The sequence below is a fragment of the Grammomys surdaster genome, unplaced genomic scaffold (genome assembly GCF_004785775.1).
Source record: "Grammomys surdaster isolate TR1022 unplaced genomic scaffold, NIH_TR_1.0 169, whole genome shotgun sequence".
Lineage (NCBI taxonomy): Eukaryota > Metazoa > Chordata > Mammalia > Rodentia > Muridae > Grammomys > Grammomys surdaster.
In genome coordinates, this window is record NW_021604617.1 from 2,305,277 (window position 1) to 2,326,104 (window position 20,828).

A 20,828-nucleotide genomic window follows, 5' to 3' on the forward strand; every position below is an offset into this window, starting at 1 on the left:
CGTGCATTTTGCCCTCTCCTCATTCCTGTGACAGATATAAAGTGGAAATAGTTTTTAAACGTCTGAGATTTATGTGAATGAAATTTTTTTCAGTGGTAGTGGTTTAATGAGTGGCACAGTAGTAGTCCTGGCTGTCCTGGAACTCACTCGAACACAGAAATTCACCTGCCTCTGCCTCCCAAGTGCTGGGATTGAAGGCATGCACCATCACCTCCTGGCTTTTTTTTTATCTTATTTTTAATTATGTGTACATATGTGTGTATGGATATTTGCACATGAGTAGGGGTGCCTGTGGAGAATAGAGGATGGCATAGATCCGGAGCTGGAATAACAGGCAGTTATGAGCCATCAGATCTGGATGTTGAGAACCAACCTTATGCCCTCTGGAAGTGTGAATAATCCCAGTCCATCTCTCTAGCCCCACAAGGAGGGTTTGCTTTACTTTGTTTTGTTTATAAAACTTCATACAACAGTGGTGATTCTAGACATGTCACGTGTTTAAGAGCTAAGGATTAAGAGCAATCGATGCTCATACTAGCTGACACATTGTTCTTTTAACTTCAGACTGTTCGAGAAATAAAACAACACCAGACAGAGTTTTTCAAAATATAATTTAAAACTATTTTGTACCAGTACAATATATTAATTTTAACAAATGTAAAGTTTTTGTCGGCCGTTAAAGCATTTGCAAAAACCACATTCTACTTCTGCTTTATTGCACAATATCTATAAGAAAATATTAATTTTAAATTAGAAAACATAAAAAATGCTTTCAATATAGAAGAGACCATCTGATTTTAAAGACAATACTCTTTAAGAATGTCTACCCAGGAAATAACAAACTTTCACAGGATACCAAGCTGGACAGACGCTTCAGCAAAATTGGTACAAAGCTGTTTTAAAACCAGTCTGAGATACTTAATGCAACCTGTATTATCATTCTTCATTAAAAGTCTAGGCACCACTCAAAGTGTTCCTTACACTTCCAAATGTCGAGCCATCTTCAGTGTGATCTAAAGTGAACACTCTGAACATATAGCATGCCTTCCATGTCAGAAGCAGCACTCAGTAGCAATGCCAGGATATTTTCCTTCAAGCACACTACCTCTGCAAGCTGTTTTTAATGACTATTAGTGACCCAATATAATTTATGCTGATAGAAAACATACATTAAATACATTTTTAAAACCTCAGCCTTTACAAAAAAATCAGTTTATAAATTTGGATCATAAAAATTAGTGTCAAGACCATTAAGGTGGCCTTCATTTAATATGGTTATATATTAGTTGGTTTTCCCAGAGTTGGGGTGGCAGGTGTCCCACTTTTCTATGTAGTGTAATCAGGAAACAAATCCAAGCACTAAGCTGGAGTCCCAAGACAAATTGGTTAATAAGATTGTATAACAAATGTTAGTGGGATATAACCCTGGACCAATAAAACAATGCAGGTGTTAAAATACTGGCCAAGACTTTGGTGAGAATTCAGTTCACCTCAAACAAATCTGGAAGTGCAAATGGGAAATGTTCACATAGACACTGCTGATGGGGTTGAATGTACCAGGAAATACAAAGAATCCTTACATATTGGAGCAAGGCTCCCATGGGTTCCTGTTGAGACCATATGTCTTAACATTGACTCAACTTCAAATGTTTTCAAGTTGACACTTTTGTGGCCTGGGAATGGATCTTTGAGAAGTTGGGCCCTGCACAAGCAAAGTCAAATATGAGATGGACACATCTGCCAAGAATTATTAAATAGTGGTTGTGCACTCTCAAGTCTGCGATAGGTAGACAGAATGATCAAAGCCCTAGGAGCTTATCAAAAGTCCCTTCCTTAGAAGTCAAAGCAGCTGCTACTGTGGAAGCTGCATTTTTTTCAGAACTGCTCAAAGCACCTCATCTAAATGAGTGTTTTAAAAATATATACTTATAAAAAGTCTACAATGAGACTTCAAACATCACACAGTTCATTCACCACATAGGTGTATCATGGACCGTTAAAGTCCTTCAGAATAAAATAAACTCTCATGTTCCATTAGAAAAAAATGGAGACATTCATGGTCAAAATTTTCTCTAGATTCCTCCAAATCTTGGTACTGTGTGCAATTTCCTCACATACAGGTTTTGAGGAAGCCCCTGATCATCTACCATGCAATAGTCAGCTACTGGACATGCCAGAGAAAAATTACATGATAGGAGTAAATAGATTAAAATCTATTCCACAAAGTAAAATAAAAAAAAAATCTATGATTTCCATTTAAATACATCTCTGAAAAGCTAAAAGGAGGTTTTGTTTGTTTTTCAAAAGTGCTAATTATTACAAGTCTCTTCAACATATGATGTACAATTAAAAAAAACAATACAAAACAAAAAAAACAAAAGCAACCAAAAACCTAAATGACCTGCTTTAGGCACACTGCTGATGTGTGTCTAAGGGAAAGAAATTATTTGTCAATCAACCCTGCTTCCTTAATTTTACTGAAGAAGAACTTCTCCAGGATGCTGGCACATTTGTAATACTCGCTCTCGGGAGGGTTGTACTCTTTGCAGTTGGTGAACACTCGCTGCAAGTCCGCCATGAATAACTTCTTAGACACATAGTACCTGTTCCTGAGGCGTTCACTCATGGTTTTCAGATCTGCACAGAAAACAACATTAGTTGAGTGTTGACTCCTCCCTCTCAGCAACTGACAAGGGGAAATCTACACTCTTGATTTGCTTACATTTCTATCACTCTGATGCTATATTAAAGAAAAATTCTTGTGTGGGAGTAAGTAAAACCAATTATTAAGTACTCTACTGAGAAGGATTTCTATATAACACTGCACAGGCACTGACATTAAAATTAGCGTCAATAGTCGTCTGCTCCCATCTCTTGCTATGCATGAGGAGGCTAAGAGACAGTGGAGGACTCATGGATGCTAAGTGGGGCAGGCAGAACAATGGCACAGAATCTTTGATCACTAAAAATTATTGAGCTGAGCTCAGCTTACTAAATTTTCAGTTGTTCTGGTATGATACAAAGAAATTAGTATCATATTTGCAAATATATCAGTGACCTGCACATATAATAAAACATAGTAAAACAACTGACTTTTGGTTGAGGGTCCATCAATTAAGTCAAAATGACCAACTTTACCAAATAATCTACTTATTTATTGTTATTTCAATTGTATAAATATTTTGTTTCTGTGTATGTCTGTGTGCCACATACATGCCTAGTGCTCTCTGAGGTCAGAAGAGGACATAGAATCCCCTAGAACTAGAATTAAAAAGGATTGTAAGCAACTCCGTGGATGTTGGGAATCAAACGCATATCCTCTGGAAGAACAGCCAGTGTTCTTAAGTGCCAAACCATTGCTCCAGCCAAAAATAATCTATTTCCCTCGCTAAAATTAATAGTGCATATTGTGCCGGGCAGTGGTGGCACACACCTTTAATCCTAGCACTTGGGATGCAGAGGCAGGCGGATTTCTGAGTTTGAGGACAGCCTGGTCTACAGAGTGAGTTCCAGGACAGCCAGGGCTACACAGAGAAACCCTGTCTCGAAAAACCAAAAATACATACATACACACATACATACATACATACATACATACATACATACATACATAGTGTATATTGTTGCTGCAGGGGACCAGAGTTCAATTCCCAATACCTCTGAGGGACAGTTCTCACTAAGGAAAGAAGAGGAAGGAAGCTGGGCCTCTGAGTAAAGTTACTGAACAAAAAACTAAACCTGTAGAGGATAATTGAAAATAAAGTGCAAAAAGAATGAATCATGAGGTAAGCCAGCATCCAGGAAGCTGAAGCGAAAGGACTGAGTGTGAGGCCTACCCAGTGATATTCCACCTCAAAATAACAACTCAAAACAGGATGAAATGTGCACAGAGACGATCTGACACAAGGTTGGAAGCTGGAGAGGTGGCTGGGGATTAAGACCACCAGCTTGCCGAGGACACAGGTTTAGTTCCCAGGATCCACAAGTGGCTCACAACCATAACTCACATCTCTAAGTCCAGTTCCAGGACATCCAAGGACCCTTTTCTTTCTTTTTTATTCATTCATTCATTCATTCATTCATTCATTCATTCATTTTTGTTTTTTCAAGACAGGGTTTCTCTTTGTCGCCCTGGCTGTCCTGGAACTCACTCTGTAGACCAGCCTGGCCTCAAACTCAGAAATCCATCTGCCTCTGCCTCCCAAGTGCTAGGATTAAAGGTGTGCACCACCACTGCCCAGCCCAAGGACCCTTTTATAACTCTTCAGGCACTTCCCATGCATGGTATACATACATATGTGCTTGCAAACACTTTTACACACAAAATTTTACAAAGAAAATTATGACTGGGGTGTGGTGGCAGACTCTTAACCCCAGCAATCAGGAAGCAGAAGCAGATAGATCTCTTGAGTTCAAGGCAAGCTCGGTCCACAAAGTGAGTTCTAGGACAGCCAGGACTACACAGAGAAACCCTATCTTGAAAAATAAATACATACATAAATACATACACACACACATATAGACAGACAGACAGACAGAACACTTTTTAAAAAATAAAAAAAAAAGTGAAAACCTCAGAAGTTGGTTTTAAGCTTTTCAAACTTTCTTGGAATGGGCCTGGTTATAAATCCAAAGGGTTGCTAGCAGAAACAAAGCTAGACTCACAAAAGTCTTCAGCCTTCCCAAAGAAGTACAACTGGATCATCCCTCCTTCCACACTTGTTCTTATAAAAGGATAATGTCTTTCTTCTTCCAGATATCTTAGATTCTTTGAACTGACCAAAAAGGGGAGGGGGGGCGTATAAAATAAATACGGATGGCTGATGAGATGGGTGCCAATCTGGATGGAAACCACAGAACAGAAGGAGAGAACCAACTACTGCAAGTTGTCCTTTGTCTTCCACACATGTGCCATAGTACTCATATACACATATGCAAGCATGTACACACACACACAATGTTAAATACAAAGAAACATGGAGCTATATTAAATTACTCTATTTCCCTCCTCTCTACCTCTCAACCTGGGAACTCTATGTAAGTAGAGAAACATGCTAGGAAAAGTCATACATAGGGAAGAGTACTCAGCCAAGGTCCCCTGTATGTGTCCCAAGACAAGTTAGACTCCATCCATATGGGAGAAGAAGTTTTAGAACATGACGGAAAGAGAAGGAGTGGTTTCAAAAAAATTCTAAGGCAACAGGGACAGAGCAAGTGTTGATGTGGCATAACAGTCCTGTCTCATTCCAAGAAAGGATTAGACATTTCACATTCCCAGGGAAATAATATTACTCTGCTCTTACAAAGTGTAGTTGAATGTTTTAGTTAATTTTGCCTAGGGACATCTCTCAGGCATCATCAGTTTTAAGCAGTAGAGTCAAGTTTTCTCCTCAGCTGTGTACACAAATAGTACCTGACTGGAGAAGCTCATAGGCCTCTTAGTGGAAACAAGCAAGACCTGTCCATATGCAGGCAGTGATTACATTTTGACTGAGGAGATCTGATAGCTCTGCCAGTTCAGTGGGGGATGGGTGCTGAGAGAAGAATTAATTACTCTCCCTAAGCTCAACAGGGCTCAGTGAGGATAAAAAGGAGGTTGAGAGGTTCTGGAGAGATGGCTCAAAGGTGAAGAGCTCTGATTGTTCTTGCACTCCAACTGGTGTTCAAATCCCAGCTTCTACAGCAAGAGGTTCAAAACTATCAGAAATGCAGTCTCCAGGGGGATCTGGTGACCTCTTCTGGCCTGGGTACCAACATGTACACACACACAGAGAGAGAGAGAGAGAGAGAGAGAGAGAGAGAGAGAGAGAGAGAAGTTTGAAGCAGAAAATAACTGCTTCCCAGATGATGTTTCCAGTCAGAATTCTACACTATGTCACATCTCTCTTTGGTTTTCTAACATTACAATATATTAGAGCAAATCAATTGGGGAAAATGATATAGATACAGAGCTTTCACACTCTGTTGAAATCCTCCAGTAACCACACATAACATCTACATAAAAATGGCTGCCATGAAGAGACAGGAGGCAGTGAGTCCCTGATTCTTCCCATCCCCAACTCCCAGGCCCCGGACACTGGGAACAGGTCACAAGGAAAAAGAGGACAAACAAACCCTCTGGATTTTGCTTTAGCTTCTTGTCACAGAATGCTGATGAGGTGATTAAATTTGATGATTCTGAATCTATTGTTCCTGTTACCCCCCACAAAGGTAAAGCTCAGGTTCTATAATTCTATAATCTAGAAGCATATTTTGTAGTTTTTGGATTTGGAAAAAGATTAAATTAGAAATATAGAGAAGCTGGTAAAATGATTCAACAGGTAGACGTGCTTACAGCACAAACCTGATGACCCTAGTTTGACTCCACAAAGCTGCCATCTCTCCTTCACTGTGTGTTGTGACACTTGACTTTACATGTATACACCATACACACACACAACAATACAGTTTTAAGAAAAAAATTTAAAGGAAATATACATCCACAGTCTGGGGAAAAATCACTTACTAGAGTTTTTCTCTCTGAAAGTCTAGCCATAAGGGACCTTAATCTAACCTCATTCTGTTAGCTTCAAATCTTTTTTAAAAAGATTTATGTGGTCAAGCATATTGACACACACCCTTAATTTCAGCATTTGGAAGTTTGCAACAGGTAGACTGCTGTAAGTTTAAGGACAGCCTAGTCTACATAGTGATCCCGGTGAGCCAGGGCTAATAGAGAGGTTCCTTCTTGGGGAGTGAGGGTAGGTGGGACCTTTATGTATATGGTGTGGTGGTTTGACTAAAAGTGGCTTTCACAGGCTCATATATTTGAATGCTTAGTCACTGGGAATGGTGATATTTGAAAGGATTAGAAGGATTAGGAGGGGTGGTCTTATTGGAAGAACTGTGTCATTGGGCATAGGCTTTGGGGCTCCAAAAACCCATATCAGCCCCAGTCTCACCCTCTGCTTATGAATCAAGATACTGCTCACAGCTACTGCTCTAATGCCTCCTGTGTGTCACCATGCTTCTACATGATAATGGACTAAACCTCTGAAACTGTAAACAAGCCCTTAAATGTTTTCTTTCATAAGAATTTCTTAAATCATGGTGTCTTTTCCCAGAAATAGAACAGTGACTAAGACATAGGCAATAATAATCTGCCTTCATGGATGCCTGCATACTACAGGCATGCAATGCTTAAGGAAGTAAAATCCCCTGGGACTGGGGAACTGTTTAGTTACAAACAGTTGTGAGCCACCATGTAGGTGCTGGGAATCAAACCCAATCCTCTGCAAGATCAGCTAGTGCTATTTACTACTGAGTCATCTCTCCAACCCTCGATCTTGAATAATCATTAAAAATAAAGACGACTTTTGGCAGACTCAAGCCATATTAAAAAGATAAAAACCTGCTTTCTTTTCATCAGTAACCTAGTAGGCAGCTACATCCAAATAGCCAGTTTGTAATCCAGAACTGCCTACACTAAGATCCCTGCCTGTGCTCCACAACTAGTGTACGAAAAATGAACAGAATGTCCCTGACTGACACCCACTTTCCTCTCACGTATCCCAGTAAATACACACTTGTCACAGAGGACAAGTCCACCTTAGCCAACATTGGTTTCCCACACCACCATCCAGTTCTATATCTATACTGAGGAAATTGCAATAGCATTACCCATGGGGAACCTTATAACTTCATAATATCCCGGAGCTTCTGTTCTCTTCACTGGTTCCATGAAGGGCCAAGCGCTTTGATGGCTCTTGAGTAAAAGAAAAAAATAAAATAATAATAATGTATCTCATATGGAAATGTCAAATAGGAAATCACTTCAAAATAAGAGCATGAGATAAAAAACAAACACACCTACCTTCACTTGCTGCAGGATGTTCTTGAGGGTACTATAAAGCTGTTCAGGGTCTTTGGGCTCTTTACTTGAAAGAATAGAGAGCAGAGGAGGAAGGATTAGTGTTCTTGCTCCCAGCCTCTTCACCACTCAGCTCAGCCTCACAGGTCCCAGCCTAAGAACTGAAGCCCACCAACTGCTGTGTACCAATTAACATCACTTGGCCCTTTTCCTCTAACGCACTGGAAGGGGGAAGAGCACTTCCATTAGCGTCCTCTAGCCCAGCTTGCTTACCTTTTCTCTTTTCCACTTGGTTTCCAGCCTGTCTCTCCTATATGTCAACAAAATTAAACACTAAATGAGAACTGCTTTGGGTCAAGAGAATAACATACTACTTATCAAAAGCATCATACATGACAGCCACGTCTCAATAAATGTCTATTAGGGGAGACACACTGCAATTAGTGGCATATATTTTCTTTCTCACACAGCTTACACCATGAAAGTTTTCCCAGACTGGAAAGCATATGATCGTCTTTTGTTCTCTTGATTCATTAGTTTCTTTGTAGTGCAGAGTATTGAAGGCAATACTACACACCACCACTGAGGCAAGTGCTGTATCCTTGAGCTTCCATCTCAGCTAGTGTCTACTAAGGCAAATATTCCAACTCTTCAAAAGAAAGAAGAAAGGGAGAGCAGAAAACAATACTACACTTTTAAACTTTGAGTCTAATGTCTTCAATTACCCTGCACCGAAGTGCTGCTATTATTTTAGCTCAGGACAATATTCTGCTCCCTGTTTGGTTTGGCCAAGCCTCTGCTTGCAATGCACACCAGGTTTACAGAGACCTGGTGTCTAGGGGTTCTGGATTTGACTTCTTCCCTTATCCTTAAAATGTCCCTTTACCCCTTCCTCAGTTTACCTACCTACAAGCAGAACTACAGAAACTAGGTGTGGTTAGCCCTTGTGACATTAGTTGATACTACTAATAATTTTTAAAAAAAGAAGAAGAAGAAGTAGTCCAAATAGCTAAACATTTGACAAAAGAGGAAAATAATAAATCAGGAACAAATAAAATAAACGCCGAAAAATACCTGGCACCACTAGGCATTCGACAGTGGGCAATTACTCAGTCATTAACAGTGACTACACAGGGACATGAGACCTGGGGCTCAGCAAAGAGAGTTCTGAGGCAGGGCAGATGCAATGAAACAGGTATCTTGGAAATTTTTAGTTTTGTATCTGTCTGCAGGGTGGTATTGAGTCATTATAAGAACTTAGGTTCAAGCCGGGCAGTGGTGGTGCACGCCTTTAATCCCAGCACTTGGGAGGCAGAGGCAGGCGGATTTCTGAGTTCGAGGCCAGCCTGGTCTACAGAGTGAGTTCCAGGACAGCCAGGGCTACAAAGAGAAACCCTGTCTCGAAAAACCTAAAAAAAAAAAAAAGAACTTAGGTTCAAACTAAATAAGATCACCAAATGATAATTGATAGCTTCTAATCTACAAACCCCAGGCATTTTGTATGGTTCAACCCAATACAGTTCACTTTTAGAGAATGAAAAGAATTCTTAAGGAAGAAGCTACTGTAAAGTAAAAAATTGGAACAAGTTGCGTGATCTCCATCACACTTGGAGAGGGAGGAAGAATAGAAGCCAGGCAATGTGTTCATGCAGATCACAGTCACCAAAGCAGGTTGTCCACAGCAGGCCATTTGGTGAGCAGAATGGGTCATTTCTTGGTCTGACCTTCTGCGTGATAATTTATACAACCATTTGAAGACCAGTTCCTCCATTTGTAAATATAAAAATCCAGAGTTCCCATGCTACGTAGTACATATTCATGTAGCCAAGCATGTGTGCAAGTGCCAGACTGAATAAAAGATGGATATTAATAATTTTTTTAAAGGTACACTGTCTGGGTTGACTTAGGAAGAAAAAGACATCAGAAACTTATTGCCCTCCACAGCCCCAGCCTAGGATAATGTCTCACTCTTGTCTCAGTCAGCCTCAAACACTCTATCCTCCTGCCTTAGTCTCCCAGTGCTGGGATTACAAGGGAGCACCTCCCCAACAGCTTGCTGCCCACCAGAAACACCACACGTGAAAAGGAGACAGGTGAAAGCTTTTCAAATAATTGCACTCTGGAAACCATTTCAAACATCTCTCACAGGAGCAACAGAAAAGTCTGCTTTTTTTTTTTTTAAAGTATCTTATACATACTGATTCCAGGAATGCTTTCTATAGGAATCTGCCGAACTCCATCTTTGAAACATGAAAGTCCAGGGTAAACTTTTCGAATCTGAGCTTGTTTTCTTTCTATCAGCTTTTTAATGATCTGAAAAGCATGGGGAAAAATATGGTTAGTCAAAGAAGCCACACCACAGACCAGGGAAAGTCAGATAAACCAGACAGATGATACTCCTGACGTTGTACACATTTTTATAAGACAAAAAGGGAGAGACGGCTGAATACACATTAGCAGGTAAGAGACAGAAGAGTTCTGGGGCCAGTGACATGGCACAATGAGTAAAGAGGCCTACCACCAAGCCCGAAGAACTGAGTTCAATCCCTGGATTCCACATAGTGAAAGGAGAACGTCATCTCCAGCAAGTTGTTATCTGGCCTTCACACATGTCATGAAGTGTGTGTGTGTGTGTGTGTGTGTGTGTGTGTGTACATACACACCCCACATACATAAATACAATACAAAAAGTTTAAATATATCTTTTAAAAGAAGTATTCTTTTTAGTCTCTTATAGTCTCACATATGGACTGAGATCTAAGAATCACACTCCACAGCAACCTACTCATAGGCATGCACACAAGCAGCCATACACCCCCCTGCCTATCACCTTTTCTCCCGTCCTTTCTACATGGTCCTAGCTACTGTGTCCATCATCTTCTGTGCTGGACATTGACCTGGTCTTTGTTCATTATCACCCCAGTGCACACAGGTATTCTATGAAGCTATCTCACCTGTATGTAGACTTGTCGCTCTCCACCTTCAGCTGATTCTAATGAAGCATGCATTCCTGGACTAGAAAAGTTCTCAGTATACACAGCTTATTCCCTGCTGTTACTCCTCAAGGGGCCTTCCACAAGTGGAGCCAGACATTTTTAGAGTATTTTGGACTTTGGATTTTCTCATTAAAGATGTTCAATCAGTAAGTCAATGGAAATGACGAAGAAGAAAAATGCAGATTCTAAAATACTTGGGTCAGGAGCATTTTGAGATACTTGGCCTGTCTCTACAAGAAAATATTTTATTATGGTATGGTTGCGGTTCTCTTTTTTAAAAAATCTAGTTCAAAACACTGAGAATAAGACTATGATGGTACATAACCCCAAAGGCTCAGAGAACATCATGGAAGAGAGGGCAGGACGAATGCAAGAGCCAGCAGAAAGGAGGAATGTTGTGAAAGGAAGGCCTCAGGACCCAGACTGGCCGATACATATGCACACACACATGAACTTACAGCAGTTGTGGTAACCTGCACAAGAGTTAAAAATTACACCATGGAGAGAGTAAGAATTCCAGATGCCACACCCTTAGATGAGAAGCCAATGGAACTGATGGCTTCAGAGGGAGAGTCACTTTTCTTTGTGAGTGTGGCCATTGATAGGTTGTCAGTGCCCCAGTGGATGACCCCATGCATGTGTGTGCATGGGCAGCACTAATCAGAATTAGTGACTTGGTGGTTATTTTATAAGGTATGAACTTGGGATTCATAGGGATGATATATTGGTGTGATACTGGAGGGAGAAGCAGAGTGTGGATATGAGCAAGATACATTGTATATGTGTGTGGGGGGGGACTACATTAATACTCCACTCTGCATTCAGTGGTATGTGTGAGAAAAGTCTAGAGACAAAAAGGGAGAGGTAAAAGAGAAAGCAAGGAGCCAAGAGGAAACTGAAGAGAGGAGAAAGACGTCTTTAAAAAAAAAAAATGAAAAGATTTTAGCCATTTGAAATATATCTGCACTTCCGGCTTTCCTCTACATAGGAAGAGCAAACAAAGCATTCTTAGTAGGGATCTGCAGACTTCCAGGGGACTCTAATTCTACTAGGGGATGAATCCTTGAGGCTAGTGGAACTCCACAGAGCAGCTGTCAACACAGTGCCAGTGTCAACTGATCAGCAGCCAGGAGCCACCAAAGAGCTGCCAAGTCTAGACTTGTTTGTAGTGAGGGAAGGTGACTCTTCAAAAAGGCAGGCCAGAGGCACCTGCTGCATTTGGAATCCTCCCTCGGCCCTGTTTGGAACTCCCTATTAGGCAGACATCTCTGACCATGCAACAAAAGTATTTTTATTTTCTAACTTAAAACAAAATACCTTTTGCTCTTTTATAGGAGCACCTGCCTGACCCACTTGAAATAAAACACTCAGTGAGTGACTGCTGTCACTAGGCATTATGTAAGCTTCTGGGCTGTTATATGGGTCACATCTAGTAAGCAAAGAATTGAGATTAGGGATCTTAATAGAAAGCAGATGGGTTTAAGGCGATGTTCCTCTTCGGTAACTTGTCAGGGAAGAACACAGAAGATGAAGTAAAAGGAGTACTGCATGAAACAGATGTCGCTTGCATCCCAGCTCATGATCCTGGCTATTCCAGAGTTCACTCACTTCATGAACAGTCTTGTGGAGTCTCTAATATGCCATCCTGCCTTCTAAAAGGTGCTAAATCACTGTAAACACACATCCAGAGCCTTCTCCAGCGTTACCATTTTTTGTTTGCAAGTCTAAAGAAGGACATACGAATACAGATAACAAACCAGTTGTTACCTGGAAGGATAAGACTTCAGAGCATGCAGTGTAAAGGAGAGAAAGAGACACTAGAAGAAACGTCTCTGTAGGATAAATAACTAAATCCAAGTGAGTGGGTCAGGCTGATGCTGTAGAAGTATAAAGACAGCTTGGAACAGAACCTGGATACCATAGCCTGAGTGACACGGAATAGGGTATTGTGAGCCAGAGGCTAAAGCATCAGCAATGGCTCTTGAGGATCCTTTTGGCAATGAAAGTGAAGAGATAAGATTGCAATAGGCCCTAATGAAGTTAAGATGTACTGTATACACAATTTTACACAATTTAGCGTGCGTGCACACACACACACACACAAGGTGGATAGAGAAGGGAGTTAGGGGCCCGGTGAAATCCAGCCCACCCTAAGGCTGGCATAGGCAGAACAGGAATCAGGGCTCACCTCCTTCTGCTTTTTAATGATGACAGAGAACTCTGTGTATGGGATCTGAGGGTTCAGTTCACACCCCATCAAAGTGGCTCCTTCATAATCCTTGATGTAGCCAACATATTTGGTTTTAGGTATTTTGATTTCTTTGGAGAAACCCTACAAAGCAAATCAGATCACTCATTAGGATGCTGTGCATAACACCATTCAACTGGCTGCTAAGTGCTGGCTCTGGGCCAAGCCTGGAGCCAAGGATTAAGAGGAACTCTCTTCCCAGCACTGCAGCCCTGCTCTGAACAGCAGCCATACAGAGAGGTCCCTAATGAACAAAACCATCAAAAATCAAACAGTGCCAACGGGAAGCAAATTTAAATGTAAAAGTGTCTGGGGATGGCAGTGTGCACATCACGAATCCCAGCAGGAGGAATGTAAATTCAGAGCAGAATGATGACCAAGCTCCCAAGACTGGAAGCCTGTACAGACTTTGTCAGAAACGAACATTTTCCAGAAACTAAATCAATTTCCCTTTTTTAAAAGAGATTCAGATTTAGTGAAAGATCCTGTCTCAAAGCAATAAGGCAGAAAGACGTCTGGCTTTGGCCATCAAAAGTGCACAACCAGGTGCATGCACCTGGACACACACATGTACATGCAAACACAGTCTGAGAGAACACAGCTTCATTGAGAACCGACCTGCTTCTTGAAGTAGCCAATGGCATATTCATCTGCATATGTGAGGAAGTTCAGGATCTCGTGCTTTATGTGGTATTCTTTGAGATGGTTCATCAGGTGGGTTCCATAGCCCTGGTGGAAATAAAGATACTCAGGAAAAGAAATTCCTAAAAATGTAACAGAAAATGGTAGCGTACAGGAGCTTGTAGTTTTAAATATTTTATCAACCAGGTCTTTCTTGAAGGAACTATTTCTTGCATGTCTGAATTTTGAAAAGGAATCACAAATTAAAACATTCAAAATCTATGGTTCAAGACAGAATTATCACTGGCAAACACTAGCTCCAGTTTCTTTGAAAATAACACAGTAAGACTCCAAACTCAATCCTAAAATTCTTCTTGCTGATGCCAGATGTTTGCAGAGCGAATGCTGATGGCGAGTTTAATCTTGAAAGTATTTGAGAAGCTGAGATGGAAGGAGGGAGGCAGATGAATGGTGCTGATCTCATTAGCATATCTGAGGTATGTAAATGAGCCATGCAGATCTTCACTGGGTACTGTGTGTGCTGAGCTAAGCATTTACCTGTTCCAGGCACCAACAACCCTTCTAGCAACTGCATCACAGACACAGGACTTCCAGCTTGGTTTATCAGACCAAGAAAAACCTGAGAAACCCAGAATCTGAGTCAGGAAAAAAAAAAAAAAAAAAAAAAAAAAAACAGTGGAAACAAAAAACTGTGAACAATGTTGAATAAATGACTGGGTTAATATATGAAAACAGGCCCAGTGTTCTGGTGTGCACCTGTGAAGCTGGTACTCAAAATGCTGAGCTGGGAGGATCTAGACTTAATAAATAAGGCTATGTACAAAAACCCTGTCTCAAATTTTTAAAAATGAGAGTTGGGCCAAAGGGTTGTACAAACGTATGAATTAATTCTCAAAAAATTGATAAAGTATTTTTAAAATTAAAATATTAATTTGAAAAGCGAAAACTGAGAGCCAGGTGACGGTGGTGGCAGTGTACCCAGAGATCAGTGACTACCACAAAAGACAGACAAAACCTCACAGAATCACAGTACAGAATACAGGATCCGACCCTCACTCCTGTTTACTTCCACTTCCAAGTCTCAAACTAAGCAGTATGAGTGGGGGACCCGTTAGCAATTGCAGCTACCATCAAGTGGGGTGCTCTGTCCCATAAAAGTCAGCAGCAACATCTCCCTTTTTTGCAGAGTATGCTTCCAGTCCTGTCACCCAAGGACATCTTTCCTACACACACCACAATATCAAGACATTGTGAGTTTCGCTATATATGAATAGAAAAACAAGTGGAATATATCTCGTGCAAGAATTCATAGTGACATGGGGAAGAGAGAAAACACAATTATAGAAGGGACCTGCATTATGATTCAGCAGGGCAGCTTACTAATGCCAACTGGCCAGGGCTAGAAGCACAAAATGTCCATCAGCAAAAAAATAATGAATATTCATTTTATACTTACTTTGTGTTGACATGGCAATATTTTGGACACATTGGGTTAAATACAAAGTATAAACATTTAATTTTACTTGTTTTTATTTTACTTTGCAATATGACTTCTAGAATTTTTTATTTCATTTGTTCATTTATTAATTGGGTGTTTTGAGACAGGCTAGCCTGGAACTTACAGAGATCCACCTGCCTCTGCTTCTGCTTCTGTCTCTGCCTTCCTCTGCTGGGATCATAGGTATGTGCCACCACACTTGACTTAGAAAAAGAATTATATGTGAAACTCATATTTCTGTTGTACAGCATGGATTCAGAACAATGTACTTGTCATGTGTAAAAGGAGAAGAGATAGAAATGATTAGGTTAGGTATCTTATAAGAGTGTGTCAAGTTGCTGGGGCTAGAGAGGTGGCTCAGCAGTTAAGAACACCGGTTGTTCTTCCATAGTACCTGTGTTTAATTCCCAGAATACCCAGAGAATTGCTTCAGGAAGACTAGGAATGAAAAATGGATGGGCATACACACACACATCAGGATCTGCACGATCCAATAGAGAAACCACAGCATCCCCGTACCCCCCAAAACACACAAAAGTTCAGCATGCCCCAGAAGCTCAGCATGTTTCTTATACAGAGCTGATGGGGGGTGGGGGTGGGGTGCTGAATTGTTTCATACAACTGAATAAGGAGATAGGCTTAGCTAATCTCAGTAGAACAGTCTCTGTAGGAGAGCGGTCTTCGGGCTATAAATATTAAAGCAATGGTTCTCAACCTTCCTAATGGTGTACCCTTTAATATAGTTCCTCATGAGGGGATGATCCTCGACTGTAAAATTATTTTCATTCCTACTTCGTAACTGTAATTTTGCTATTGTTATGAATCATAATATAAATAATTGTCTTCTGATGGTCTTAGGAGGCCCTGTGAAAGGGTGATGTGACCCCTGTCCCCCAAAAGGATTTCAAAAGTGCTGTATTAAGGGAGGAAAACTATGGTGGACATTTTCTGCCCACACTATCAAAATCTACCTGAGAACCAGCCATCTTTATGAACCTTGCTCTGTGGGAGAGGAGAGAAGCTTTGACCTTTTCCCAGGAGTCGAGGCTGGGGTCTTTGACATGGTAGGTTGCAGCAACAGTACCCATTTGCTGAGGACTTCCCACACTCAGGGCTCGCTCCATTCCTCACACATGTCCTGAGAGATGCCTCAGACCAGCTGAAAAGACACTCTCCAGCTGGTCAAGCTGCCTGCAGGCTGTGCAGTGTGTTCCAGATTCTCAGCTTTTGGGGGCTCTCACTCACACTGGCCTTTGGTGATAAGCTGTCTTTGAATCATTTCTGCTCCTGTAAGTAACCCTTCACACATATCCCTTCAATAGTCCAAAAAAAAAAAAAGCCAAAAAAACTTTTTCTCCTTGTTATTCCTACTGAGTCTGTAATGTTTGGCCCCCTTCCTTCAAGTTTTTAGAAAATTACATGGTCTGTGCTGTGGCAGGGGAGGGAAAGGCCCTTCTGGAAGTCATGAGACAGAGTTTCCCACCAGTGTCAAGGTATCTTCAGTTTCCCTCTGGAAGCCTGAAAAAGTGCCTATGCTCACCTTAATCACCTCTTTCAAATTAAGTGCTTGGTACAGCCATCTTTAAAACAAATTGACCAAGGCAAGGTTTCTCTCTGTGTATTGCAAAGCAAAGCTTTCTTTAAGTGAGGTCCTAAATTCTTTGCTTTGGGAGACATCTGAACATTTCCCATGTAGGGGGAGGGGAGGTGACAAAAAGCAAGAGCAGCATCTAAGGGCATATTGACGGAATGCTTGGAAAAGCACTTACAGGGTAGTCCTTATCTAGTTTGAGTCTTTCTCTTCCACAGACAAATTATGAGGTCTATATCTGCAATTTGATGTCAAAGCTAAAAAGCTCCCTTGTTCCAGGAGGCAGAAGTGGGCCTCCTTGAGTTCTAAGCCAGTCTGGTCTACACAAAGGTTTCATGGCAACTACAACTACAGAGTGAGAAATGAAAACAAAACAAATAAACAATGAAGAGCTAGATTGCACAGCTATACTCCCATAACCCTTAGCAGTCTGGAAATTAATGCAAGAATACTAAATTCAAGACCAGCCTGGCCTACATAAAGAGTTTCAGGAGAGCATGAGCTACAAAGACCCCAGAGAGAGACCCCAGAGAGAGGGGGGGGGAGGGGGGGGGGGGGAGGGAGGGAGGGGGGGAGAGAGAGAGAGAGAGAGAGAGAGAGAGAGAGAGAGAGAGAGAATGAATAATATAAAGGCAGTAGGAGTAGGATCAGGAGTTCAAGTCTGCTATATCGCAAATATGAGACCACCATCAATTCCCTTTTTGTCTTTAAAGGGGAAAGGATGGGGGAGAGATGTTGAACAGTAAAAGAAAGCAAAAGTATCCAAACCTAACCACACTTTAAACAGAAAATGATTTCTTCCAGTGATTTATTTTTGACTTTGTAAATGGTAGTCCTTCTTTGAATCTGAAAGAACTAATAGACTCCTTAGGCCGGCACTGCCCAGTACAGAAGCCACCAGCCTCTTGTGCCCACTGAGTATTTGAATGTGGCCAGTCCTAACTGGGTGGGACAGGCTGAGAGTGTAAACTACACAGCAGTTTCAAAGGCTTAGCGCAGAGAATGTAGACGCTGTTGACAATTCCTCATGATATTGAATTTTAGATTAAATGAAACATATTTGAAAAAAATGACCTCTCCTGCCTTCACTCGCCTTTTTGATATAGATTTTCTAGAAAGTTTAGACTAAGTGCATTGATGGCTCATGTGTGCAGCTTCTACATGCTTCTTCTGTTGACCAACTTGCCTCAGACCTTACACCATTTTACGCAGTGCCACTGACTCTTTATCTGTTCACAGGCCCTTAGCACAAAGCTTCTTCATATTCTTCTGCATCTGTCTGCAACCTATGGGTCTTAACCCCTTCGGGGTCAGATATCAAATATCCTGCATTTATATTACAATTTATAACTAGCAAAATTATAGTTATAAAGTAGTAACAAAAATAATTTTCTGTTTGGGGGTCACCACAGCATGAGAACTGTATTAAAGGGTTGCAGCTTAGGAAGGTTGTGAACCTGCTCTAGAGTCTGTTGAATGCTAAGAATGCAACCTTCTAAGACTGAAGCAATGTCCTCAGAAAAACACAGTAGAATAGACAGAGTCTAGAGAAGTGCTCTTTGTTCCCAGCACATCTAGGTTACTCCAGGCAAACCAAAGGCAATCCTAAGAAAGCACAGCCCTAGCTCCAAGGAACAGAGGACCCGTGCCAGAGACAACATGGGAGGGGCAGAGGAGGACTCCAGAAAAATTAAAACCTAAAAGAGGGAATAGGGTTACAGCTGTGTCTGGCAAAGTGCTAACCTAGCATGCACAGACCTCTGAGTTCAAGGGAATGCTCAGAGCCAAATTCATGTAAATACTTTTCTTCATTCTATCTGTTTTGATTTTAGACAGGGTCTTCTGGCCTATCCTGGACATAATAGGCAGATCAGGCTGGCCTCAAACTTACAAAGATCTGCTCACCTCTCCTTCCTACATACTGGGATTAAATGTATGGACTACCACACCCTACCCCTTATGGGATTTCCTTAATACTCGTCTCTCTTTATAGACAAGGTTATGAGAATCTTGCTGAAGTGTGTGAGATAACTAAATTGTGTGTGTGTGTCTATCTGTCTGTCCATCTGATTTTCTGCATCTGTTACATGTAAATTAACAATAAACACAGATTTCCTTTCAAACCTTTGTCAGGATACATGCTGTGCTTGGACAAAGTCTCTGAGTGACCCTACTGAGAATATTCAGGCCAATGTACTATTCGCACATATACACAGTGAGTGAACTTCTAAGGAAGGCCTGAACTTCACACCCTTAGCCTTCTCTGAGCCAAGTCTAGAGGGAATTCCCCTGCTCCACAGCATCAGCAAGAAGCCCTGCCTTTGCTTCTCTGTTATGGTCCTGGGTGTCTCTTACCTTGACTTGTTCATTTGACGTTACTGCACAGAAAACAATTTCTGTGAATCCCTGGGATGGAAACATCCGGAAACAGATACCACCAATGACACGGCCATCTTTAATTAAAGCAAGGGTTTTGTGTTTCCTAAAAAAAGAAAATAAGGTTAAGTCAGAGTTTTATCTTTCTTGGTTATATAAAACACTTTTGGAGACGCTCTTGTTGACTAAAAAGGCTTGGAGGGGGATGGGGGGAGTTCTTTCATCTAGATGCTAGGCAGTCATTTCCCTGGACTCTATGGGGCAAGACTATTTCATCAGAGCTCCCACAAAAACAAAGGAAGAATTCCCTGAGAAGAGCCTGAGCCTGTAAGTGTGTGCTTGGAGAGGCTCTGAAACTGGCATGCCCAATGCCTGGGCACTGGCTATAGGAGTTGGAGGGAGAGCTCAAAGCTGTACACAAGGATGGCATGCATTTCTGAAAAGTTCACACTTACACAGATAGGGACATTACAGCAAAGAACACAACATCCACAGGTAGCAACTGTCAAGCCCTGAAGTGTAGAATCTCACCAGACCCTCTCACTCTGACTTAACACATGCACAGAGGACATTTCACATAGGCTGTCTGGCTAACTAGGTCAAAATACAGCCAAGTAGAGACATCTGGTTACTTGTTGTTGGGTTTGATTGATTGATTGACTGATTGATTGATTTATAGAATTGTGTCTTGAACTTAGGACTTAGGGCTTTGTTCATGCTAGGTGAGCCCTCTACTGCTGAACTACATCCTCATCCTTGGTTGTTTTGTTTTTCCTTAAACCCATAGATTTTTTCTAGGTTAACATGCCTAAATCCCAAAAATTTTCCCAGGGTTTACAGAGCATATGGCATAACAGACTGTGCTGTCCTCTGTACTTCGCCTGAAGATCCAACAAAACTTTGGTGCAACCCTACCTATGGGTACTTGGCCTATAGTGGTACCTAGTTAATACAACAAAGCCAAGAATGTCTTGACTATGAAGACACCATAGTATTTCTATGCTCTCATGGCTAAACGAAATGTGGTACTTAAGAGTCCTCATCAGCTTACTTTATTTCATTCAATTATTTGTGTGTGGAGCTGAATTTGTGTGAGGGTACACACTCACATAAGTGAATGTCACTCATGTATTGAAGTCAGAGTATATTGTGGGAGTTGGTTCTCTCCTTCTACCATGTAGGTCCCAGAGATTGAATTTAGATCATCAGCCTTGGCAGCAAGCAAAAAGACTTGACCCACTGAGCCATCCATCTCACAAATCCCAGAAATGTAAGCTATAAAATTTCAGTCTATTAAGAAGAACAGGTAAAAAGTGTTGATAAATTAATCTTGGTGATTTTGACATGAAAATTATATCAGTATGGCTCTTTTATCAACAGCAGGACAGAAGGCAGCTGTATTCCAAGGGCTGAGTGTCACTATCTAAATAGTTCCCCTTTGTATTAGAAGGAATAAGGAGCCGGGCGGTGGTGGCGCACGCCTTTAATCCCAGCACTTGGGAGGCAGAGGCAGGTGGATTTCTGAGTTTGAGGCCAGCCTGGTCTACAGAGTGAGTTCCAGGATAGCCAGAGCTACACAGAGAAACCCTGTCTCGGAAAAAAAAAAAACAAAAAAAAAAACAAAAAAA

The 20,828-nt window shown here is 41.2% G+C and overlaps 1 protein-coding gene across 1 annotated transcript in view; it reads right to left on the reverse strand.

Annotated features, from left to right (window-relative positions):
• Window positions 1–594: 594 nt before the first annotated feature.
• The window catches only part of Kat2b (lysine acetyltransferase 2B), a 99,879-nt gene continuing 79,645 nt past the window's right edge, over window positions 595–20,828 (reverse strand). Inside the window, exons 11-18 of the mRNA XM_028766602.1 lie at window positions 19,180–19,306; window positions 13,712–13,822; window positions 13,034–13,177; window positions 10,048–10,162; window positions 8,123–8,159; window positions 7,853–7,916; window positions 7,660–7,744; window positions 595–2,637 (exon numbers count right to left, since the gene is read on the reverse strand). Coding sequence (XP_028622435.1) covers window positions 2,444–2,637; window positions 7,660–7,744; window positions 7,853–7,916; window positions 8,123–8,159; window positions 10,048–10,162; window positions 13,034–13,177; window positions 13,712–13,822; window positions 19,180–19,306 — 877 coding nt within the window. The 3' untranslated portion in view covers window positions 595–2,443. The remainder of the gene's footprint in view (window positions 2,638–7,659; window positions 7,745–7,852; window positions 7,917–8,122; window positions 8,160–10,047; window positions 10,163–13,033; window positions 13,178–13,711; window positions 13,823–19,179; window positions 19,307–20,828) is intronic.